Source organism: Ostrea edulis, chromosome 5, assembly GCF_947568905.1.
Source record: "Ostrea edulis chromosome 5, xbOstEdul1.1, whole genome shotgun sequence".
NCBI classification, from domain to species: Eukaryota; Metazoa; Mollusca; class Bivalvia; order Ostreida; family Ostreidae; genus Ostrea; species Ostrea edulis.
In genome coordinates, this window is record NC_079168.1 from 93011619 (window position 1) to 93039118 (window position 27500).

Sequence of the window (27500 nt, forward strand, 5' to 3'; positions counted from 1 at the left end):
ACCAAGAATACCCCCCGCTTACCCCAATCTCCCAAAGGGTGTAGGTAATAGGTAAAACTTCAGTATTATGATCCAAAAGGTATCTAGGAACACAGCATCTCCATGCGATGAAAAAAGCCATTAAAGAATTTAAATGGAAACCATATTGCTACTTCGATGTCCAGTGCGCGTGACCTTTGACCCCAAAATCGATAGAGAACATCTTCATCCCATGGGTAGTCCATATGTATGATATGGTGACTGTAGGTGGAAAGGATAACGTTTTAGAGCCCGGAAACCATATTGCTACTTCGATGTCCAGTGCGCTTGACCTTTGGACCCCAAAATCGATAGGGAACATCTTCATCCCATGGGTAGTCCATATGTATGATATGGTGACTGTAGGTGGAAAGGATAACGTTTTAGAGCCCGGAAACCATATTGCTACTTCGATGTCCAGTGCGCTTGACCTTTGACCTTTTGACCCCAAAATCGATAGGGAACATCTTCGTCCCATGGGTAGTCCATATGTATGATATGGTGACTGTAGGTGGAAAGGATAACGCTTTAGAGCCCGGAAACCATATTGCTACTTCGATGTCCAGTGCGCTTGACCTTTGACCTTTTGACCCCAAAATCGATAGGGAACATCTTCGTCCCATGGGTAGTCCATATGTATGATATGGTGACTGTAGGTGGAAAGGATAACGCTTTAGAGCCCGGAAACCATATTGCTACTTCGATGTCCAGTGCGCTTGACCTTTGACCTTTTGACCCCAAAATCGATAGGGAACATCTTCATCCCATGGGTAGTCCATATGTATGATATGGTGACTGTAGGTGGAAAGGATAACGCTTTAGAGCCTGGAAACCATATTGCTACTTCGATGTCCAGTGCGCTTGACCTTTGACCTTTTGACCCCAAAATCGATAGGGAACATCTTCATCCCATGGGTAGTCCATATGTATGATATGGTGACTGTAGGTGGAAAGGATAATGCTTTAGAGCCTGGAAACCATTGCGTCTACAGAAGGACGGACAGACGGACAACCCGATTCCAGTATACCCCCCCACAACTTGTTGCGGGGGGTATAATAACCCAGGCTCCCCTACTTTTATGAATATACTGAATAAAATCATGCTTACCTGCTAAAGCACACTGGAAATCCTCTTATACTAGGATGTTGCAAAATATCACCAGTCATTTGAAACATGAAGTTTCTTCCAATAATCAACTTTTTACCAGGAAGTTCTCGTAGTAGGAAATCCTGCAATGTGTTTGTGAAACACCGATGCCCCCGATTACAACAAAGTGGAACTCATTTTAGTGAATAATTTTCAATGTAGGTCAGAGGTCAATTTCAAGGTCACAAGGTCAACAAATTTGGTACCATTGTAAAAGTCTTCTTACAAGAAAAGCACATGCTAAATATGAAGTAGTGCCCTACAGTTTAAAAGATATGGCTTACATTAGAATTTTCTGAAAGTAGGTCAAAGGTCAATGTTAAGGTTACCAAAAATGGTCTTACCACAAGGAATACACATACCAAATATGAAAAATCTACCTCTTACGGTATAAAAAGTTAAAGATTTCTTGAATATTTCCAATAACTAGATAAATGTCAAGGTCACAGGGTCAACAAATCTGGCATTGTTGGAAATTTAAAGTCTTCTCACAAAAAATGACCATTCTTAGTATAAAAACAGTAATGGTAACTCTTATAATTTGAAAGATATGGCTTATATTCATTCAAAAGTAGGTCAAAGGTCAATGTTTAGGTCATCCAGTCAAAGATTTTGGTGTCAATGAAAAGGTCTTACCACAATGAATACAAATACCAAACATGAAAGGTCTACATCTTATGGTGTAAAAGATATGACTAAGGTCAAGGATTTTTTTTGCCACAGACAAATGGACAAGACAAAAACTATACAGTTTATAAAAATGCATAAATCTGTATCTTTGGTTCTAGCTTTTGACAGTTTAAATACATTGGATATCTACTGTACAATCATTCATCTTTATGAAGTTAAATATTCCAGGTTGTAAGTGATTAAACTGTGATACTACACTGACATATTTCTCTGTCTAGCATATAAATAACTTATTTTCCACCATGTATATAGGTATAGACTACTGCAACACGCTTGCATCCTAGATAACTTATTGCCTGAAACTTACATTTGTACATGTAACAGATGTTAAGTGTATAGTTTATTTTTGACATGTAAATTCAATGTATTCTTAATCTGCCAGTATATCATATATTCAACGATTAATGTAGAAGATGTTTATTCTTGGAACATTTGCCAAGCAGTATCGGGTTTTGTTTTTTATTGTTTTTTTTCCCCTTGATAAATGAGTAATAATAAGCAAATTAATATGTCTTGTGTAGTTCTTGTAATTCTAATGGTCAATAGTCATGTGACTTCTCAAAGATGGTTCTTGGACAGTTTTAAGGACATGGTTGAACTGGTGAAAGAAAGAACAGAACCATGGATGACAGATTAAATTTTTAGACAACATTCACTTACAAGATCACCATTTGTTTTTCAAATTTTGTTGAATTTCAGAAAGTCTGGTATGCATGAAGTACATAGAAATCTTACTGATTATTGCTCTTATTGTAAATTAAAAATTTAGTTCAGAGGTGATGTAAAACAAACAGTACATATAATGCTTACATATATTGTATTTTCTTAAACCATATAATTTGTAGAACTTTGCTTCAACTAGTATCAGCTATCATCAGGTTGTGACATACTTTCTTTGCATCGTATGAATAAAGGGTCTTAAATTAGCAAAAAACTGTGACAGGAGGAAGACCGTGGGACAAACCATGAGTTCTGTGTCAGGAAGCTTTCATGTAAATTTCTACTTTCCTGGCCCACTGGTTCTTGAGAATATTTCTAAAGATTTTCCCTATATATTTGCATGTCAAACTTTCATTCCCAATTGTGGCCCCATACTACCACCGGGGATCATGATTTTTACAAATTTGAGTCTGCACTATGTCAGAATTAAAGCTTTCAATGTAAATTTCAGCTTTTCTGGCCCAGTGGTTCTTGAAAGGAAGATTTTTAAAGATTTTCCCTATGCATTTGTAAAACTTTGACCCCCTATTGTAGCCCCACTCTACCCCCGGGGGTCATGATTTTAACAAACTTGAATCTGTACTATATTGGGAAACTTTCATGTAAATTTCAACTCTTCTGGCCCAGTGGTTCTTGAGAAGAAGGTTTTTATGTTTGCGACGGACAGTAGGTGATCAGAAATCTCACTTGAGCTTCCAGCTCTGCATGGTGAGCTAATAAAGGTAAGGAACTGAAAAATCTATGGTAGATAATGTTTACACTTGTTGTTTAATATATATATAAAAAGTTACCTCATTATTGACCTTTTGACCTACTAACCGGAAAATGAATTTCAGGCTATAACTTTTAAATTGTAAAAGCTGTTAGGGTAAATTGGTATGTGTATTTCTTGTGACTAGATAGGACTTTCTGATGGTACCAAAATTTGATCTTCTGACCTTGACATGAATTTTGATCTACTTGTCTGAAAAGTGCTAAGTTTGGGGGCACCCATGGTTCACATTCTTGTCTTAATTGTTGCTGTTCAAACTATGAAAAGATGTTGCTGATGGCTAAGTATTCAGTAAAGTGATGTTTCAATTGGTATCCACCAAAAATGCATTTTTTTCCTAATCCAAATAATCCTGAGTTTTATAGGTGGCTAATCAATTAACAATGAGATGAAGAGAGAAAATAGAAAGTCTCACAGAGAAAACTCTGTTATTGAATAAAATATTTTAATATGAAGTGTTGAATCAACTGTTCTTTGCATGCTTATTTTGTGACATGGTCAGATGACCCCAAATCAAATTTGTTTTTGTACCTATATTTTTTAATTGCAACTAGGTAATAAGGTTTTACAGGTAATATAACAGTCTGACAAGGTTTTTGACACCAAAATATGAAAATTCATCGAAAAATATGGATATAAACCAATTCTAAATGGTTAGATAAGTTCAAATATTTTCATTGCAATCTTGTGATTGTACTGCCTGTGTTGATCATTTATGATGAAAATGTTTTTTTTATTTTCTTCATTTATGCACTTATTTACATGTATATGTTAGATTTTAATCGAATAAATGATTAGGAACAATATCTAAGAGAATATAATATATAAGTATATGTAATTTAGCAGGTTAAGAAAGACGAAACAGGTGTAAAATAAAGCAATTTAGAGCGTCAAGTCAACTGATTTAAAGACAAAAAAGAGTGGAGTAAACTCCATTTGTTTTGTGATTTAGTTTGATTTACATTAAATGTTTGGTTTTATTTATTTGCAGGATAAAATAGGATTACGAAGAAGAGAAGCTTAGTCATAATTTTTTATAGCATAAATTAAATACAATTTCTCATATATTAAGAATCTTCATTTTTTCAGGACACATGGTTGGTTGTGATTGATTGTTGTTTTCCGCCACACTCAACAATTTTTCAGTTATCTGGTGGCGTCCAGTTTTTATTGGTGGAAGAGAGAACCCAGATACAATGTACCTGGGAAGAGTCCACCGACTTTCCGAAGTAAATTGGGAAACTTTCTCACTTACCGGCGCGAGCAGGATTCGAACCCATGCTGACCTGGTTGGTAATATTCATGAAAATTTAGTCTAGCAGAACTCCAGTACATTTGAAGTGTTAGTCAATTATACTTTAGGAGAGGCAAGCAAAGTCTGGACAATGCCCTAAATGATGCCTGAAAAGTGCCGAAAATGATACCCAGAGTGTACCTAAAATGGTACCTATGCTGTACCTGGAAAGTACCTAAAATGTACCCAGTTTGTACCCAAAAAGTACCTAAAATGGCACCTGGTTTATGTACCTAAAATTGTACCCATAAAGTACCTATAATGTATCCGGATTGTACCTAAAATGTACCCAGTTTGTACCTGAAATCTACCTAAATTGGTAACCGGATTTTACAAAGAATAACCCGATATGTACCTAAAATAGTACCGGATATGTACCTAAAATGTACCCAAAAAGTTTCTTAAATGGTATCCAAAAAGTATCTGAAATGTTTCCCAGATTGTACCTAAAATGTACCCGGATTGTACCAGTAATGTACCTGAAATGTACCCACATTGTACCTCCAAAATGTACCCGAAAGGTACCCCAAAATAAGAACTAACAATGTTGACAAAATTGTACCTAAATGGTACCCCAAAAAATGGAAACAGAAAGTTTGAAATAATTATGTACCCAAGAGGTACCCTAAAAATTAAAAACTTAAGAAGTTTTATAGGAAAGAAAAATGCACCTGAAAAACTACCCACCTGCAACTAAAAAAAATTTCAAAGTGTGGTTCAAAAATGGGTATAGTTTCAGGTACATTTTGGGTACATTCCGGGTACTTTTTACTGTACCCAATGTGTACCCGAAAAGTTCCCAATGTGTACTCAAAAAGTATCCAAATTCTACCCAAAAGTACCCCCAAAGTGTATCCGAAATGTACCTATTTTTTGTAAGGGTATATGGCCTGAAACTTCTATTTTAGTGCCAACACTTACATAAAAGCCATTTAGAAAATGGATATCATAGATCATTGTTAATGTTGACCTGAGGGAAATACTATGGACTCTGAATAAGGATAACTTGTACAATTGTAGAAGAATCATACCTTCATCTGTTTTCCTGCCTGTTTCTTTTCATCTGAAGTAGAAGCATTGCCTCTTGTGATTTTGTGCAGAATCCACATTCCATCTACTACATACCGGAAATCTGTGTTTTTCTGTAGAAATTGCAAGAAAGTTTCAAAACTTTCACTGTGATGTTTGCTCAGAGTATCATGTATGCTGGCCTGCATCCTTTGCAATTTTTCCTGATGGAAATGGGAAGGTTCAATTGCAGCTCCACAATTTTGACAGGTTTGGCTGAAAAATGAAACCACTACATTTACCATCAAGCTATGGTCATACATACCCAACAAAACTTCAATGGTACAAAAGGACAGTAAAACTTGTGTAATCCAGCTGTCATCATCAGGTACGTGTCATAAAATTTTGTAGGATTGGACAACTTCCGCATTGGAAAATGTTTGAACAATGAAGCTACCAGAAGTTATCTTCCTTTGATGTAATGAAATTGTGAGTCTCGCTATATTTTAATATATATATATATATAATTAAATTAAAAAGCAGGAAAATATGCAGTTCCAAAATATATTCAAAACACTAGCACTTTCTGGATTTTAACATCCATCCTCAGGTGAATACAAATATTATTGGTATTCAATATTTGTATTCACCTGAGGATGGATGTTAAAATCCAGAAAGTGCTAGTGTTTTGAATATATTTTGGAACTGCATATTTTCCTGCTTTTTTATTTAATTATTTTGACTGTGTGATATCAACTCTTTCTATTTGGATTATATATATATTATATATATATATATATATACACTCAACAAAAAAAGAAACGCATATTTTTTACTCATCAAAGAAATTAACAGTACATGGAGTAACTATCACGTCTATCAATGGATACCTGTGGCCTATTTAAAACACAGCATGGCCCTTTCAAACCCCAGTGTCGAAATGTTTCACTTGGTTAATCATGTTTATAAAAAGAGTGTTTTGCACGATTTCTTGTAAATCGGGGGTCTATTGTCATTAATATTTTAGATTTAGGGAAACAACAAACACTCCTATCAAACCCATATTTAAGATTTTATGGCATGTTTGATGCCACAATGCCGCGCCTAAACAAAGATGAACACAACCGGGCTGTAACGATGGTACTAGCCGGAGCTACGCAACAGGATGTTGCAACTGCATTTGGAGTACATCAATCGACTGTGCAGCGGTTAAATGTTCGTCTCCACCAGCTGGGAAGCACAGATGACAGACCAAGAACTGGCCGTCCGCGGGTTACCACTCCCAGGCAGGACCGTCAGATCCGCCTTCAGCACCTGCGCAGTCGATTCAAAACTGCTGTAGAGACTGCTGCTACAATTGCTGGACGAGGAAATCAGCGTATAAGTGCTCAAACTGTTTGTAACAGACTGCAAGGAGCTGGAATTCGTGCACGATGTCCATACAATGGAAATCCACTAACGCCGAGACGTCGCCAGGGACGAATGGATTGGTTAAGACAGCATGACCCTAGAATTTGGAGGCGACGACAATGGTATCAAGTTCTCTTCACAGATGAGTCGAAATTCAACTTGTATAGAGCTGATGGTTGTCCATGTGTGTATCGCCGGAAGATGAGCGTTTTGCAGACTGTTGTGTGATTGAAAGAGATCGCTTTGGTGGTGGAAACGTTATGGTGTGGGGAGGTATTGCTTACGGAAGGCGAACACCACTCCACGTAATTCATGGCAATATGAATGCACTAAATTATCGTGATGAAATCCTTGCTCCTTTGGCTGTTTCATTTGTCCATCAGCACAATCTGACTCTGCAACAGGACAACGCAAGGCCGCATGTGGCAAGGGTGTGCTCGGATTTTCTGCAGACGAACAACGTGGATGTTCTTCCATGGCCAGCGTTCTCACCAGACCTTAATCCAATTGAACATCTATGGGATGAGCTGGATAAACGAGTTAGACGCCGTCCCAATCCACCAACCACAATCCAGGATTTAGAGCAGGCCTTTTTGCAGGAATGGAACAATATCCCTCAGGTTACCATCAACAAGCTTATCAACTCTATGACAAGATGTGTTCAGGCTGGAATTGATGCAAACGGAGGACATACGCGATATTAAAACTCACTGTAATGCAGTCATTAAATTGTTACCTTGTATGGACCGAGAGAAGCTGTGATATCATTCTTAACTGTTCAACACAGCAACATGAGACATGTTTGATTTTTATCACAGGACAGTTTACTGCATTTAAACTCTAAAAAAATAAAAATAAGATGTAAACTGAAGAATTAAATTATTATGTATAATCTGAATATGCATTTCTTTTTTTGTTGAGTATATATATATATATATACACACAAGGGTATACAAAATATTCTCATCCTTTGGTTAAAGCATCATATTTATACAGCACGGTGTACAGAGAAAAATTTGAGTGTGCGTTCTGCAATATCATTTTTAAAGTTATTCTATGAAACACAAAAAATCATTTCTTATAAAAATGGTTATACTGAAAATGTTGATGCCCTTTGGAACAGATGGAACCAAATATTTTCATAGCTCTCTCTCTCCTTTCTTTCTTTCTCTCTCTCTCTAAAAGAAATAAACACTTCTGTAATTCTATATTACATGTATATATTATGAAGATATACCATGAACTATGTACAGAATGTTGAAAAATAATAAAAAATAATTAAAAAAACAACACAAAAAAAAACCCCTATATATATATATATATATATATATATATATATATATATATATATAAAGTTTGTAAAAAAGAATTCGGTATTTGATACAGTAAATACATCCAATAATAAAAGTCAAGAAACACAAAATTCGAACATAATATCACTATATGTGATGTGTATATGTTATTCGAGTTTTGTGTTTCTTGACTTTTATTATTGGATATATATATATATATATTAAAAGAAATAGAATAAACAGTACACAAAGTTAAAAAATGTAACGCCTGAGGATTATAAAATGAAAGCGCTTGCGTTAAATTTTTAACTTTGTGTACTGTTTATTCTATTTCTTTTAATATTTTATACCGGACACAGTGATTTGTTTAAAAAACACAATTTGGATATATATATATATATATATATATATATATATATATATATATATTACATTACAGTAGTATTTACAATTTAGTATTTACATCTATTTATGGAAGAAAAAATTAAATGCTTATGTACCACACGGAATAAACAGAAGGGAACATTTTTGTCTTTAATAATTAATGTCTTGTAAGACTTGTATGCAAAGAACGTGTTATAATAACTGATTATAACAATATTGATATATTTACGATTAACTACTTACTGTAATATTTCTTGTTTGTATTCACTTAGCCAGTAGTTGACTGCTTTGTGAACAAACATTTCTAAAATTCTGTTTCATTACTAATGCCAAACATTTTATTGTACGCATAGTCATATTTTAGGATGTGTCCACGAGGTCGGGTGAGTATTGTTCAAGTTATTATTACGACTCTTACCTTTCTCAAATGTTTTTCGCGCAATATCAACTTTGACGTTTATAATACTTACTGTGACGTCATAGTACTTTGGTGTATGTAGTCGTGCGTTACGTTGCTATGAGAGATAAACACGACTGAAGAAGACCGGTAACACGGTCGAAATATTTCAACAAAGTGTTTAGAGTTTTTTTCTGTATTTTACTTCCAAAAAAGAAACTTTATATATATAAAACAGAGTATTATTGAAGTATGGAATTATTGGAATTGATGAGATTGTAGGGAAAAGTCATTAGTCACAACTAACTACTAGTAATATCATTAAACTGTATGTAAATTTACATTAGTTACAACTAACCTATACCTAACTAACCAAACTTTTGTTTACTAATATTGGGTTGGCTGAAATTTGCACAGTGCATGCCTATCCTTATGAAAATTGAAGTAAATCTGACAGTTATTTGAAATGTGACAGTTCTATATACCTGCATGTGTTAAAAGTTGTAATGCACACAAGTTTTCATTTATTTGCATCTTGTAATCTATTGATGTTGCATTTGTTTGTGTCTGTGTTATTTTATTTCTCAATCTATGTTGGACTTGCATTATTAATTCACGCATGAGCAGATAGGGGTTATTTCTGCCGCGGCAGTACTAACCTCCTAGGGGTTAGTACTGCCGCGGCAGAAATAACTTCTATCTGCGCATGCGCGGCATTTAATAAAATGCTTCAAAGTAGATAAAAATCCTTGTTATCAACAATTTTTCATTACTGTATCCATATGGCATGGGAATCCCGCCCCTATGAGTAAGACGTCTCAGTTACAACGGCAAAGTGCACTGAAATGCCCATCAAAGGTCGTGCCGCTTCCATGGATGTTGACATGTTTCAATTTAATTTTTGCATTACAACCTGTGTCCGTATGATCAACATCACAGGAAACGACGATAAAAGCATGATATATGCAGAAAACCCATGTATCTGCGGCGAAAACGCTATGAAATCCAAACCAGTCCTCTTCCCAGATGTAAACACAGCCACAGCAGACACAGCTCAGCGTCATTTCCGCTTAGGATCTGACGTCGCATTCACTTAGTTGCACTGAGTGAAATGCCTCCGCGGATCTAATGGTTATTTACGCTAAGAATGCGAACGCAAAATAAACAAGCTACTGTATACGAGATCACAAATTACTTTGTACATTCATTTAGTATTTTTTGTTGATGTTGATCAACAATGTGTATTACATTTAGGTATTGATATATATATATATATATATATATATATATATATATATATAGAGAGAGAGAGAGAGAGAGAGAGAGAGAGAGAGAGAGAGAGCTACACACACATTTATATGTTTATTATTCTATAATGCAGGACCGCAGTTAATCATGGTCATCTTTCTAATCACAATTGCCCGCCTCCTGACAGCTGATAATAATAATGACACCACCTGATTTAGACATGGTAACCCAATCAGTGAACCCATTCTTTGTCTATCATTTGGCATGATCACACTATAGATGTCAGATGTGTATTTGTACTTACTGTCTCATGACTATAGATGTGATGTGTATTTGTACTTACTGTCTGGTGACTATAGATGTGATGTGTATTTGTACTTACTGTCTCATGACTATAGATGTGATGTGTATTTGTACTTACTGTCTGGTGACTATAAATGTGATGTGTATTTGTACTTACTGTCTGGTGACTATAGATGTGATGTGTATTTGTACTTACTGTCTGGTGACTATAGATGTGATGTGTATTTGTACTTACTGTCTGGTGACTATAGATGTGATGTGTATTTGTACTTACTGTCTGGTGACTATAGATGTGATGTGTATTTGTACTTACTGTCTGGTGACTATAGATGTGATGTGTATTTGTACTTACTGTCTGGTGACTATAAATGTGATGTGTATTTGTACTTACTGTCTGGTGACTATACATGTGATGTGTATTTGTACTTACTGTCTGGTGACTATAGATGTGATGTGTATTTGTACTTACTGTCTGGTGACTATAGATGTGATGTGTATTTGTACTTACTGTCTGGTGACTATAGATGTGATGTGTATTTGTACTCTGTCTGGTGACTATAGATGTGATGTGTATTTGTACTTACTGTCTCGTGACTATACATGTGATGTGTATTTGTACTTACTGTCTGGTGACTATAGATGTGATGTGTATTTGTACTTACTGTCTGGTGACTATAGATGTGATGTGTATTTGTACTTACTGTCTGGTGACTATACATGTGATGTGTATTTGTACTTACTGTCTGGTGACTATAGATGTGATGTGTATTTGTACTTACTGTCTGGTGACTATAGATGTGATGTGTATTTGTACTTACTGTCTGGTGACTATAGATGTGATGTGTATTTGTACTTACTGTCTGGTGACTATAGATGTGATGTGTATTTGTACTTACTGTCTGGTGACTATAGATGTGATGTGTATTTGTACTTACTGTCTTGTGACTATAGATGTGATGTGTATTTGTACTTACTGTCTGGTGACTATAAATGTGATGTGTATTTGTACTTACTGTCTGGTGACTATAGATGTGATGTGTATTTGTACTTACTGTCTGGTGACTATAGATGTGATGTGTATTTGTACTTACTGTCTGGTGACTATAGATGTGATGTGTATTTGTACTTACTGTCTGGTGACTATACATGTGATGTGTATTTGTACTTACTGTCTGGTGACTATAGATGTGATGTGTATTTGTACTTACTGTCTCATGACTATAGATGTGATGTGTATTTGTACTTACTGTCTGGTGACTATAGATGTGATGTGTATTTGTACTTACTGTCTGGTGACTATAGATGTGATGTGTATTTGTACTTACTGTCTGGTGACTATACATGTGATGTGTATTTGTACTTACTGTCTGGTGACTATAGATGTGATGTGTATTTGTACTTACTGTCTGGTGACTATACATGTGATGTGTATTTGTACTTACTGTCTGGTGACTATACATGTGATGTGTATTTGTACTTACTGTCTGGTGACTATAGATGTAATGTGTATTTGTACTTACTGTCTGGTGACTATAGATGTAATGTGTATTTGTACTTACTGTCTCATGACTATAGATGTGATGTGTATTTGTACTTACTGTCTCATGACTATAGACATGATGTGTATTTGTACTTACTGTCTGGTGACTATAGATGTGATGTGTATTTGTACTTACTGTCTGGTGACTATAGCTGTCTGGTGACTATAAATGTGATGTGTATTTGTACTTACTGTCTGGTGACTATAGATGTGATGTGTATTTGTACTTACTGTCTCGTGACTATACATGTGATGTGTATTTGTACTTACTGTCTGGTGACTATAGATGTGATGTGTATTTGTACTTACTGTCTGGTGACTATAGACATGATGTGTATTTGTACTTACTGTCTGGTGACTATAGATGTGATGTGTATTTGTACTTACTGTCTGGTGACTATAGATGTGATGTGTATTTGTACTTACTGTCTGGTGACTATAGATGTGATGTGTATTTGTACTCTGTCTGGTGACTATAGATGTGATGTGTATTTGTACTTACTGTCTCGTGACTATACATGTGATGTGTATTTGTACTTACTGTCTGGTGACTATAGACATGATGTGTATTTGTACTTACTGTCTGGTGACTATAGATGTGATGTGTATTTGTACTTACTGTCTGGTGACTATACATGTGATGTGTATTTGTACTTACTGTCTGGTGACTATAGATGTGATGTGTATTTGTACTTACTGTCTGGTGACTATAGATGTGATGTGTATTTGTACTTACTGTCTGGTGACTATAGATGTGATGTGTATTTGTACTTACTGTCTGGTGACTATAGATGTGATGTGTATTTGTACTTACTGTCTGGTGACTATAGATGTGATGTGTATTTGTACTTACTGTCTTGTGACTATAGATGTGATGTGTATTTGTACTTACTGTCTGGTGACTATAAATGTGATGTGTATTTGTACTTACTGTCTGGTGACTATAGATGTGATGTGTATTTGTACTTACTGTCTGGTGACTATAGATGTGATGTGTATTTGTACTTACTGTCTGGTGACTATAGATGTGATGTGTATTTGTACTTACTGTCTGGTGACTATACATGTGATGTGTATTTGTACTTACTGTCTGGTGACTATAGATGTGATGTGTATTTGTACTTACTGTCTCATGACTATAGATGTGATGTGTATTTGTACTTACTGTCTGGTGACTATAGATGTGATGTGTATTTGTACTTACTGTCTGGTGACTATAGATGTGATGTGTATTTGTACTTACTGTCTGGTGACTATACATGTGATGTGTATTTGTACTTACTGTCTGGTGACTATAGATGTGATGTGTATTTGTACTTACTGTCTGGTGACTATACATGTGATGTGTATTTGTACTTACTGTCTGGTGACTATACATGTGATGTGTATTTGTACTTACTGTCTGGTGACTATAGATGTAATGTGTATTTGTACTTACTGTCTGGTGACTATACATGTGATGTGTATTTGTACTTACTGTCTGGTGACTATAGATGTAATGTGTATTTGTACTTACTGTCTCATGACTATAGATGTGATGTGTATTTGTACTTACTGTCTCATGACTATAGACATGATGTGTATTTGTACTTACTGTCTGGTGACTATAGATGTGATGTGTATTTGTACTTACTGTCTGGTGACTATAGCTGTCTGGTGACTATAAATGTGATGTGTATTTGTACTTACTGTCTGGTGACTATAGATGTGATGTGTATTTGTACTTACTGTCTCGTGACTATACATGTGATGTGTATTTGTACTTACTGTCTGGTGACTATAGATGTGATGTGTATTTGTACTTACTGTCTGGTGACTATAGACATGATGTGTATTTGTACTTACTGTCTGGTGACTATAGATGTGATGTGTATTTGTACTTACTGTCTGGTGACTATAGATGTGATGTGTATTTGTACTTACTGTCTGGTGACTATAGATGTGATGTGTATTTGTACTTACTGTCTGGTGACTATAGATGTGATGTGTATTTGTACTTACTTTCTGGTGACCATAGATGTGATGTGTATTTGTACTTACTGTCTGGTGACTATACATGTGATGTGTATTTGTACTTACTGTCTCATGACTATAGATGTGATGTGTATTTGTACTTATTGTCTGGTGACTATAGATGTGATGTGTATTTGTACTTACTGTCTGGTGACTATAGATGTGATAAGTATTTGTACTTACTGTCTCATAACTATAGATGTGATGTGTATTTGTACTTACTGTCTGGTGACTATAGATGTGATGTGTATTTGTACTTACTGTCTGGTGACTATAGATGTGATGTGTATTTGTACTTACTGTCTGGTGACTATAGATGTGATGTGTATTTGTACTTACTGTCTGGTGACTATAGATGTGATGTGTATTTGTACTTACTGTCTGGTGACTATAGATGTGATGTGTATTTGTACTTACTGTCTGGTGACTATAGACATGATGTGTATTTGTACTTACTGTCTGGTGACTATAGATGTGATGTGTATTTGTACTTACTGTCTGGTGACTATAGATGTGATGTGTATTTGTACTTACTGTCTGGTGACTATAGATGTGATGTGTATTTGTACTTACTGTCTGGTGACTATAAATGTGATGTGTATTTGTACTTACTGTCTGGTGACTATAAATGTGATGTGTATTTGTACTTACTGTCTGATGACTATACATGTGATGTGTATTTGTACTTACTGTCTGGTGACTATAGATGTGATGTGTATTTGTACTTACTGTCTGGTGACTATAGATGTGATGTGTATTTGTACTTACTGTCTGGTGACTATAGATGTGATGTGTATTTGTACTTACTGTCTGGTGACTATAGATGTGATGTGTATTTGTACTTACTGTCTCATGACTATAGATGTGATGTGTATTTGTACTTACTGTCTCATGACTATAGACATGATGTGTATTTGTACTTACTGTCTGGTGACTATAGATGTGATGTGTATTTGTACTTACTGTCTGGTGACTATAGCTGTCTGGTGACTATAAATGTGATGTGTATTTGTACTTACTGTCTGGTGACTATAGATGTGATGTGTATTTGTACTTACTGTCTCGTGACTATACATGTGATGTGTATTTGTACTTACTGTCTGGTGACTATAGATGTGATGTGTATTTGTACTTACTGTCTGGTGACTATAGACATGATGTGTATTTGTACTTACTGTCTGGTGACTATAGATGTGATGTGTATTTGTACTTACTGTCTGGTGACTATAGATGTGATGTGTATTTGTACTTACTGTCTGGTGACTATAGATGTGATGTGTATTTGTACTTACTGTCTGGTGACTATAGATGTGATGTGTATTTGTACTTACTTTCTGGTGACCATAGATGTGATGTGTATTTGTACTTACTGTCTGGTGACTATACATGTGATGTGTATTTGTACTTACTGTCTCATGACTATAGATGTGATGTGTATTTGTACTTATTGTCTGGTGACTATAGATGTGATGTGTATTTGTACTTACTGTCTGGTGACTATAGATGTGATGTGTATTTGTACTTACTGTCTCATAACTATAGATGTGATGTGTATTTGTACTTACTGTCTGGTGACTATAGATGTGATGTGTATTTGTACTTACTGTCTGGTGACTATAGATGTGATGTGTATTTGTACTTACTGTCTGGTGACTATAGATGTGATGTGTATTTGTACTTACTGTCTGGTGACTATAGATGTGATGTGTATTTGTACTTACTGTCTGGTGACTATAGATGTGATGTGTATTTGTACTTACTGTCTGGTGACTATAGACATGATGTGTATTTGTACTTACTGTCTGGTGACTATAGATGTGATGTGTATTTGTACTTACTGTCTGGTGACTATAAATGTGATGTGTATTTGTACTTACTGTCTGGTGACTATAAATGTGATGTGTATTTGTACTTACTGTCTGATGACTATACATGTGATGTGTATTTGTACTTACTGTTTCATGACTATAGATGTGATGTGTATTTGTACTTACTGTCTGGTGACTATACATGTGATGTGTATTTGTTTGTTTGATTTTCGTAGGATTGGTTAACTATATATCGTTAACCGATTGGTGACTGTATTATCTGCCATAATACTATCCATCTCATTGCGATCCAGCCTCACCCTCCAACACCTCCCAAATGCACCAACATAGTGAAGTTGAAGTGTGTTGTAGTAACATTCCATATGCTCCGTATGGGACGTATGGGTTGTCCCATGGTTTAAAAATAAATAAATATAAATAAATAAGGACCATCGTGTACCAACACGTCTGATGACTGCGGTACTGTCTTTTGATGGCCGGACACATACATGTGATGGTCGTATGTCATAAATTATAATGAAATAAAGAAGTAACTTATATTTATAAAAACTTAATAAAAAGTAAAAATTAATGAAATAAATTATAATTTTTATTTATATAATAATTTTAATAATGATCTTTATTTAATTTATTCCTTAAGTATATAAAATTTAAAAAATTATAATAAGTAAATATAAAATTAAATATTTAAAATATTTGTTATTTATTTGGATTCTAATAGAAGGTAATAATAATTAGTAATCGCACGAGTCTCCGTCCTTCGTCCAATTCAAGATACACCGAAATAAATATACCATAACTATTACATAATTATTAATATTAGTAACAGGTGATAGTAATATGGATGTAGGTATGTATATACATGTGAAATAACTAAAATATATACAGAAAAGAATTAGGGTAGGGTCGCCAAAGAAAATTTTGATAATAGAGTGCCACTAGTTATTACTTTGTTAATCATAAATTATAAAATTATGCCAGACAACAATTTTGAGATCGTCATCAGGCAAGAATTTTGAGGTCGTCGTCAGGTGCTACACCTCAGACCCTGTACCATGTTTCTGTAACTGGATCCAGCTCGTAGCACGACATGGCTCCATAATTCTTATTCGATAGTATGTATTATGTGTATAAAACTGAAGATGTATAATGTAGTAAGTGGTGAGTTAGTACTTATGATAAAATTGTATGACAGATAAAATACCAACCATAAGAAGTGGTATACTTAATTACATAACATATAGATTTGATTAAATAATGAAAATACAGAATAGATGCAAAATCACAAATCGCATACATCCAACAAGCTTACATATATTAAATATAATAGTATGCAGCAGGCCTGCATACATGCAAACTGCGACATTGCATCTAAATGTTCGTCATAAAAAGAAGTTTACAAAATACATACGTATAATAACATACCTGGATTTTATGTATATTTGCATATACATATACATATAATATACCGGGATTTGATGTATAGCTGCATCTATATTTTAACTACATGTTTATATAAACTAAAACGATAAAAACGCAAAGTTTATATTCCTAATATTAATATGCTACGATACTTATATATGTAATTGTTTACATACTAATAAACATATAGTTATACACGATAGAAAACCCGAATTATATGCTTAGATGTTTATATAAGTATAACACATGTAGTTGTTTCTATATTAGTAAACATATAAAAATTTAACATTAGAATAATGATGCTTAGTGGTTTTCATACTTATAAACATACGAAACTGTTTACATATTTGTAAACATGCACGATAAAACCTTAGTTATACATATAAGTAAAACTTTTTACTCACCAACCGGAAGGAAACTTACGAATGATATTGGAAGCTATAAATCATGCAAATTAAAGATGGCGAATGAATAGATTAGTTATGTGGCAGCCGCTGTGAAGACGCTCATACAACGTAATTTGTGACGTAATTTGTGACATTGTGACGTTTCATCCGCTGAAACCGCTCATACAACGTAATTTGAGATATTGTGACGTTTCACCCGCTGAAACCACGGTACGATGGCCTATTATATATATGTGCAAAGCAGGAGGTTGCGTTAATGAATGCATTGAATACTGAATAAACATAAATTATCAATGGAATTACATGTATAAGGACATGTAAAAAATTAAAATTTTAATAGTAAAGTAATTTGACATAATGATATTTAGATTGGAAACAAAACATTTTTATTATTTAATTAAATAATAATTTTAAGATGTAAATTATATGTATAAATTACAGTAACCCAACTCGTTTAAAAGTAATGTCAATAGTCTAGAGTAACTGTCGCTATTCGATGGATCACCTTGGAAGTACTTACTTACTGTCTGGTGACTATAGACATGATGTGTATTTGTACTTACTGTCTCATGACTATAGATGTGATGTGTATTTGTACTTACTGTCTGGTGACTATAGATGTGATGTGTATTTGTACTTACTGTCTGGTGACTATAGATGTGATGTGTATTTGTACTTACTGTCTGGTGACTATAGATGTGATGTGTATTTGTACTTACTGTCTCATGACTATAGATGTGATGTGTATTTGTACTTACTGTCTGGTGACTATAAATGTGATGTGTATTTGTACTTACTGTCTCATGACTATAAATGTGATGTGTATTTGTACTTACTGTCTCATGACTATAAATGTGATGTGTATTTGTACTTACTGTCTCATGACTATAAATGTGATGTGTATTTGTACTTACTGTCTCATGCCTATAGATGTGATGTGTATTTGTACTTACTGTCTGGTAACTATAGATGTGATGTATTTGTACTTACTGTCTGGTGACTATAGATGTGATGTGTATTTGTACTTACTGTCTGGTGACTATACATGTGATGTGTATTTGTACTTACTGTCTGGTGACTATAGATGTGATGTGTATTTGTACTTACTGTCTCATGACTATAAATGTGATGTGTATTTGTACTTACTGTCTGGTGACTATAGATGTGATGTGTATTTGTACTTACTGTCTCATGACTATAGATGTGATGTATTTGTACTTACTGTCTGGTGACTATAGATGTGATGTGTATTTGTACTTACTGTCTGGTGACTATAGATGTGATGTGTATTTGTACTTACTGTCTGGTGACTATACATGTGATGTGTATTTGTACTTACTGTCTGGTGACTATAGACATGATGTGTATTTGTACTTACTGTCTGGTGACTATAGATGTGATGTGTATTTGTACTTACTGTCTGGTGACTATAGATGTGATGTGTATTTGTACTTACTGTCTGGTGACTATAGATGTGATGTGTATTTGTACTTACTGTCTCATGACTATAGATGTGATGTGTATTTGTACTTACTGTCTGGTGACTATACATGTGATGTGTATTTGTACTTACTGTCTGGTGACTATAGATGTGATGTGTATTTGTACTTACTGTCTGGTGACTATACATGTGATGTGTATTTGTACTTACTGTCTGGTGACTATAGATGTGATGTGTATTTGTACTTACTGTCTCATGACTATAGATGTGATGTGTATTTGTACTTACTGTCTGGTGACTATAGATGTGATGTGTATTTGTACTTACTGTCTGGTGACTATAGATGTGATGTGCATTTGTACTTACTGTCTGGTGACTATAGATGTGATGTGTATTTGTACTTACTGTCTGGTGACTATAGATGTGATGTGTATTTGTACTTACTGTCTGGTGACTTTAGACATGATGTGTATTTGTACTTACTGTCTGGTGACTATAGATGTGATGTGTATTTGTACTTACTGTCTGGTGACTATAGATGTGATGTGTATTTGTACTTACTGTCTTGTGACTATACATGTGATGTGTATTTGTACTTACTGTCTCATGACTATAGATGTGATATGTATTTGTACTTACTGTCTGGTGACTATAGATGTGATGTGTATTTGTACTTACTGTCTGGTGACCATAGATGTGATGTGTATTTGTACTTACTGTCTGGTGACTATAAATGTGATGTGTATTTGTACTTATTGTCTGGTGACTATAGATGTGATGTGTATTTGTACTTACTGTCTGGTGACTATAGATGTGATGTGTATTTGTACTTACTGTCTGGTGACTATAGCTGTCTGGTGACTATAAATGTGATGTGTATTTGTACTTACTGTCTGGTGACTATAGATGTGATGTGTATTTGTACTTACTGTTTCATGACTATAGATGTGATGTGTAATTGTACTTACTGTCTCGTGACTATAGATGTGATGTGTATTTGTACTTACTGTCTGGTGACTATAGATGTGATGTGTATTTGTACTTACTGTCTGGTGACTATAGATGTGATGTGTATTTGTACTTATTGTCTGGTGACTATAGATGTGATGTGTATTTGTACTTACTGTCTGGTGACTATAGATGTGATGTGTATTTGTACTTACTGTTTGGTGACTATAGATGTGATGTGTATTTGTACTTACTGTCTGGTGACTATAGATGTGATGTGTATTTGTACTTACTGTCTGGTGACTATAGATGTGATGTGTATTTGTACTTACTGTCTGGTGACTATACATGTGATGTGTATTTGTACTTACTGTCTGGTGACTATAGATGTGATGTGTATTTGTACTTACTGTCTGGTGACCATAGATGTGATGTGTATTTGTACTTACTGTCTGGTGACTATAGATGTGATGTGTATTTGTACTTACTGTCTGGTGACTATAGATGTGATGTGTATTTGTACTTACTGTCTGGTGACCATAGATGTGATGTGTATTTGTACTTACTGTCTGGTGACCATAGATGTGATGTGTATTTGTACTTACTGTCTGGTGACTATAGATGTGATGTGTATTTGTACTTACTGTCTGGTGACTATAGATGTGATGTGTATTTGTACTTACTGTTTCATGACTATAGATGTGATGTGTAATTGTACTTACTGTCTCGTGACTATACATGTGATGTGTATTTGTACTTACTGTCTGGTGACTATAGATGTGATGTGTATTTGTACTTACTGTCTGGTGACTATACATGTGATGTGTATTTGTACTTACTGTCTGGTGACTATAGATGTGATGTGTATTTGTACTTACTGTCTGGTGACCATAGATGTGATGTGTATTTGTACTTACTGTCTGGTGACTATAGATGTGATGTGAATTTGTACTTACTGTCTGGTGACTATAGATGTGATGTGTATTTGTACTTACTGTCTGGTGACTATAGATGTGATGTGTATTTGTACTTACTGTCTGGTGACTATAGATGTGATGTGTATTTGTACTTACTGTCTGGTGACTATAGATGTGATGTGTATTTGTACTTACTGTCTGGTGACTATAGATGTGATGTGTATTTGTACTTACTGTCTGGTGACTATAGATGTGATGTGTATTTGTACTTACTGTCTGGTGACCATAGACATGATGTGTATTTGTACTTACTGTCTGGTGACTATAGATGTGATGTGTATTTGTACTTACTGTCTGGTGACCATAGACATGATGTGTATTTGTACTTACTGTCTGGTGACTATAGATGTGATGTGTATTTGTACTTACTGTCTGGTGACTATAGATGTGATGTGTATTTGTACTTACTGTCTGGTGACTATAGATGTGATGTGTATTTGTACTTACTGTCTGGTGACTATACATGTGATGTGTATTTGTACTTACTGTCTGGTGACTATAGATGTGATGTGTATTTGTACTTACTGTCTGGTGACCATAGACATGATGTGTATTTGTACTTACTGTCTGGTGACTATAGATGTGATGTGTATTTGTACTTACTGTCTGGTGACTATAGATGTGATGTGTATTTGTACTTACTGTCTGGTGACTATAGATGTGATGTGTATTTGTACTTACTGTCTGGTGACTATAGATGTGATGTGTATTTGTACTTACTGTTTGGTGACTATACTCCTTGTTGTTCTCCACAATTCCTCTTGTCTAAAAGACAAATTCACTGTTAATATCAATATGACAAACTCTGTTTGTATATATTATGTGTACTGATATGCTATAAAGCATGAAATTATTAGAGAACTGAACTATGTTAAGCTGTAAAACACGAGAAACTATACCCAGATGTCAATCCATGATTCTCTCAACACGAAAAAAGCTATCTTGTGATTCTAGTATGTAGAATAACTACATATGATTTAAAAGTACATGTAGTCATATTCACTCAATAACTGAATCCTATCTAGATCCGCGAAATAAAGTTGTAAAAGGTATAGGCAAAGCAGCGACACTAGCTGGTGTTGCTGATTTTCCACTATTCAATATCGAGTCTGCTCTGAATCTTCCATGTACATGTCACGATATAAAAGCGGGCTTAACAGTTGGAGGAATCTCGGATTAGTTGATTTATACGTATATTCCAACCCAGGGAAAACCAAGTCATACGTCTGGATTTTTTCTCTCTTAAAAGTAAATCCAATCTGGATTTACGGCTAGAGAAAACACATTTCATTCCTCGTTTACAGGCTAACATCTAGATATTGAGTCTATTGAGTCTAGATATGTGTATGTTGCACATATCCGTAAAACTAAAGAGAAATAACCCCCAAAAATATTAAACATTTATTAAGTACATGTAAATACCGATTATATCGATCATTAATCAATACAGTTCTTCCAATTTTGACTGCATGATTATCAATTATGAAATTTTTCCGATTATTCAACACTATACTTTCAGAGCATGAGGCCCATGGGCCATATCGCTAGCTCACCTGAGTCACTTTGGTCCATATTTAAAGATTTTCCCTACATATTCACATATACATTTGATCCCCCTATTGTGGCCCAACCCTAACCAGTGCTCCAAGTCACATCTGCTATCAGGTCGCAAAATGGTGACCTATAAATATTTCTGGTCGCCATTTTAAAATTTCTAGTCGCTATGTTCAAAATTTGTACTTGCCATGGTAAAAGATTTTGTAAATAAGACCTAAAAGTTTTTTTTTAATTTGAATATCTTTCGAGAAACAAATCTACGCCCATGTATGCATTTTGTTTGTTTTATTTTGAAACTGAATAGAAATGTGCTGTGAAATATGTTGGATGCTAACAAGTCAAGTATTTACTCTGGCAAAAGTCGTATTGCATTGGGCCATCCTGTATATTTCACAGTACGCTTCTGGGGAAGAAAACCCAACGTTCCACACAAGGATTTGCTTTAAAGTCCTCAATAAGTGCATGCATGGCCTTCACTGCTTATGCGAATAAGAGCTTCTACTTGTTGTTGGATATTTTGCTGAACAATCAGTACCAGCATCAATAAGAACAATACTGAACTGAACGTAGTAACCATGGCAATTATAGCTATGTAAAATGGCTGAAACTCGTAAAATGTAAGCTTTGCAGTATCAAATTAATAGATATTCAATATACATGCAAATGCAAGTAGAAGTATTCTAAAAAATTTCTAATTTCAAACTAAAACTTTTACCGCTTAAAGAGTTTTTATTTATATGTCAAATAGAACAACAAACATTACACAATATTGGTGTCAATTTCATTAACTTGAATTTCTCGAACCCTTGGATATCTCGAAGTTTTTCTTCAGTCCTAACAAGTTAGAGAATCGGAGATATCAAAGTTTACCTGTATATACATTTTCAAATCTGCTCAGTATAGCTACAGAGATAGCTAAAAGAGTTCAGAAAACTGTATGCACAAATGCACAGGCTGATCAGTTTAAAGGGAAAGGCAACCCTAACCACATTGTTGCTTTTATGAATAAAGTATTACTTACTGATATCATAATTGACAGTCTTCAACAACAAAACTCCATGCTTAACAATTAAATCAATATTAATCTATCATGTATTTTGAATTACCCGCCACTAAGAGAGTGGCCATTGAAGTTTAATTTATGACGTCACACCGTCTATTCTGGTTTATTTCATCAGCAGCACTGTAAACATGACAAATCACGAACAGTTGAGTTTGGAGCCGTATAGATTTGAGCCCGCTCTTTCGCAAGAAGAAATTAAGAAAAGAAGACATTCAGTTAAGTCACAGAGCATGCAGACGGTAAACGTTTCTTCATACAAATGTCTTGAATCTCAACTTGTTACTACGCAAAATTAATGACGAATCCACAGTTTACGTAGTCTTTCCAATTCAAATGACTTGGTCGAGTCGGGAATTTCGGACCCCCCCCCCCCCCCCCCACTTTTTTCACATCTCCCCTTCGCATTAGTGTAATTAACTGCTTGACAGGAAGGCATCAACCTACATGTATTTATTCATAAGATCTACCACATGCACATCTTTGATGATCTCATAGGTGCTTGGGTTCAGGACCCCCCCCCCCCCCCCCTTCTTCCGAATACGCTACATGAGTTGATTTAATTAATTTTTTTGTTGAAAATATTTCTAATGCATGTCAACAATGTCTTGCATATACCCATAAAGTCCAAAATACATGTAATTCAAAATTAAGCCCTTTAAAAAAAAATATCCTCACTGGTAGAAGGGCTTATTTTGAATTATTTTGGACTTTATGGGTATGCAAGACATTGTTGATATGCATAAGAAATATTTTCAGGAAAAAAATAATTAAATCAACTCATATAGCTTATCCTGAGGGGGGTGGGGTGTGTCCTGAACCCAAGCACCTGTGCATGATCTTAGAATCTCATCAAAACCGGAACAGACGGTATCATCATGGTAGCCTCTATAGATCGCGGGAATTTCAATTTTTGACGTTTTCAAATTAGTCCTGAAGCTTATCTAGGCCATATATCAACAAAATTGTATGACAAATCTTTATCATATGATTAAGTCTATCATTTATCATGTAAAAATATTTTGGATTGCCTTTCCCTTTAAGGATCCATTAATACATTTACATGCAATGATACAGTATTTCAATACATGTACAGGATGTACTCACTGTTTGAAGACCTGCTCCATTTTCAGGATCACATCATGTGATGGGTAGAGGTGTTGTACAATACTTAGGAGTTCTAATGTACTGTCCACAGACAGTGTATCAGAGTGCTGTAGGAGACGGGTCCACAATTTCGTTAGGCGAGATTTGGTCATATTATCACAATACTGACGAATCAGCTCCTTAGCAAACTGTTTGTGACCGTGTGTAATGGCAGCATTGACAAAGTGATGGAGATAAAATGCTATAGATATTGGTGTGATACCTTGGACATTTTCAATGTTTTTGTTAAAGCGTCTTACCATCTCTAGGCACTCTTTGTATTGCCTTGTCATGCACAAAGGTGCAATCACCATCGCAAATGTTTTGCTATCGACATACTTAAGGTCATTTTCTATTTCATTCATATAGTGTAGTATTTTGTTTTCATGAACTTTTGAATGCCTGAGTTCAGTGAAGGAATTCAAGTAACCGAGAATTAAGGACACTTTGATGGCTTTAGTCACAGGCTTCTGCAGACGATAATTCAGCCATTTTTCAGCAAACTCTGGACTCTTAGATTTTTTAGCCCAGTGATTGACACGGGTATCAAAGTGGAACAATGTGGATATATTTTTTCTGTTCTCAAGTTCAGAAAACATTTGAACTAGTTTCTCAAACTCTCGTTGTCCAGGGTCTGGTATCCATTGCATTGGCTGTGATGTTACTCCATCATCCAGCTCATTTCTTTTCAACAATCCCTTTTCAAGAAACATTTGATGTACAACATTTGCATGTCTCACTCCCAGTGTCCTACAGAGTGGCTTGTTTCCAGGAGCTCCACAGGACCACAAGCCCATTCCAAATCTGGACACTGCTAGTTTACTTCTGTGGAATATCATCTTAATCTCCTCAATTCATGATCTGCAATGTTTATAGCAAAACTAAACTTCTTAAATAAAATTAATATCAGAGATTATCTATATTTGTGGCTGCGCTGTCAATTTCCAAAGTTAACAACTTAAAATATTTTTTATTGTTTTAAAAGGATTATATATACAATGCTAGGAAAATAAAACAATGTTTGATCAACATCATCAATGCTACAAAGTGACACTCAAAATATACCCAATCCCCAGAAAACACTCTCAAACAAAACCACTTTCCAAACAAGCATTCTGAGAGTATGCATTTTAAAACAACACATTGTCCCCTACCAACCCCCAACCCCTTCCATTAATTGATGGATGTAATGTTAGAGAGAATGTATATTTAATGTTGTTTGACCTTGAACTGTGAAGTAAAACATTGGTACCAAGTCTCCATGATTACCTGAAGTATTAAATTAGTTTGATGTTTCGTTGTTCAAACAGTTGACACATGAAGTTTTTATCTGGGATAAAATAGTACATCATATTCAGAACTCTATAATTTTTTATCAATTCATAAACATGTAGCATATATCCTAAATGTCAGATAGTAAATTTGGGTTTGATTGCTAGCTATATAATTATAAAATTTCAGAACTCCATCATCATGCAACATATACCATTTACCTTGTTTCGTTGCAGTTAAAAATTCATCAAATCTGGGTCAGTTTTTGCCAAAAAAAAAATATGTGAGGGAAATAATCATGCAAATGGTACACAAAACACCATGCCAATATAATATTCATATCTGCATTTTAACCTAGTTTGTAATATACTATCAACTGTTTGAAGACCGATTTCGAATACTCATGATTTCAGTTGAATTGCAGGAATGCGGTAAATTAAGTATACTGCAGACTCATCAGACTTCGCTCATTTTCAATAGACAAAATACTTGTGTGATTTTTACAGATTGGATATACTTTTCATTGATATTTTCCTTTTGAGATTAATGAGCTTGAAATTAATGAAGGGATTATTTATACAATCAGCGACCAGATTTCGTCGACTTAGGCAGTTACCCTGGTAAATGGCCTTTTACAGCCTTTCCATCGGAACACAATCTCGATCCTGATGAACAAGAGGCCCATGGGCCACATCGCTCACCTGAGTCAACTGACCCTGCCATTGTTCAGCTGTTGCAAGTTTTGAAAGATTTTTTTTTTACCCCATATTGTGGCCCCAACCTAGCCCCAAAGAATCGCAACATAACTGAAAATGATTTCACATAACAAAGAGATTGACTAATATCATCTTATTGTTCTGGATAAGACCAAAGTCACAAGATCATAGATCATGGTGTGATATGAAGACCTTAAGATTGTTTAGTTTGTTTCATGCCCCACCAAGAATTTTTCACTCATATTGAGAAGTCACCAGCTGTAGGTGAAGTACCACAAATTTAGACATATGCATAATGCTCACGGTTCTTTATCATGCTTAAACACCTGATGCGACATAGGACCTCCGTTTTTTAAGGTCATATCCAAAAGACCTGTGATTCTCACTTCTAAATGCCGAGTGCTTGGCGAAGGAGCAATCACTACCTATTTTAACATCTTAGGTTTGACACAGCTATGGTATGAGCAAGACTCGAGCTCAAGACCTCCC

The 27500-nt window shown here is 34.9% G+C and overlaps 1 protein-coding gene across 2 annotated transcripts in view; it reads right to left on the reverse strand.

The window, feature by feature from the left end:
* Positions 1-27500, reverse strand: part of LOC125650899 (uncharacterized) — a 42419-nt gene that overhangs the window by 8260 nt on the left and 6659 nt on the right. For both annotated transcript variants that reach the window (XM_056139331.1, XM_056139332.1), the window contains exons 2-5: positions 24985-25884; positions 21981-22025; positions 5673-5925; positions 1127-1248 (exon numbers count right to left, since the gene is read on the reverse strand). In XM_056139331.1, coding sequence (XP_055995306.1) covers positions 1127-1248; positions 5673-5925; positions 21981-22025; positions 24985-25862 — 1298 coding nt within the window. In that variant the 5' untranslated portion in view covers positions 25863-25884. The remainder of the gene's footprint in view (positions 1-1126; positions 1249-5672; positions 5926-21980; positions 22026-24984; positions 25885-27500) is intronic.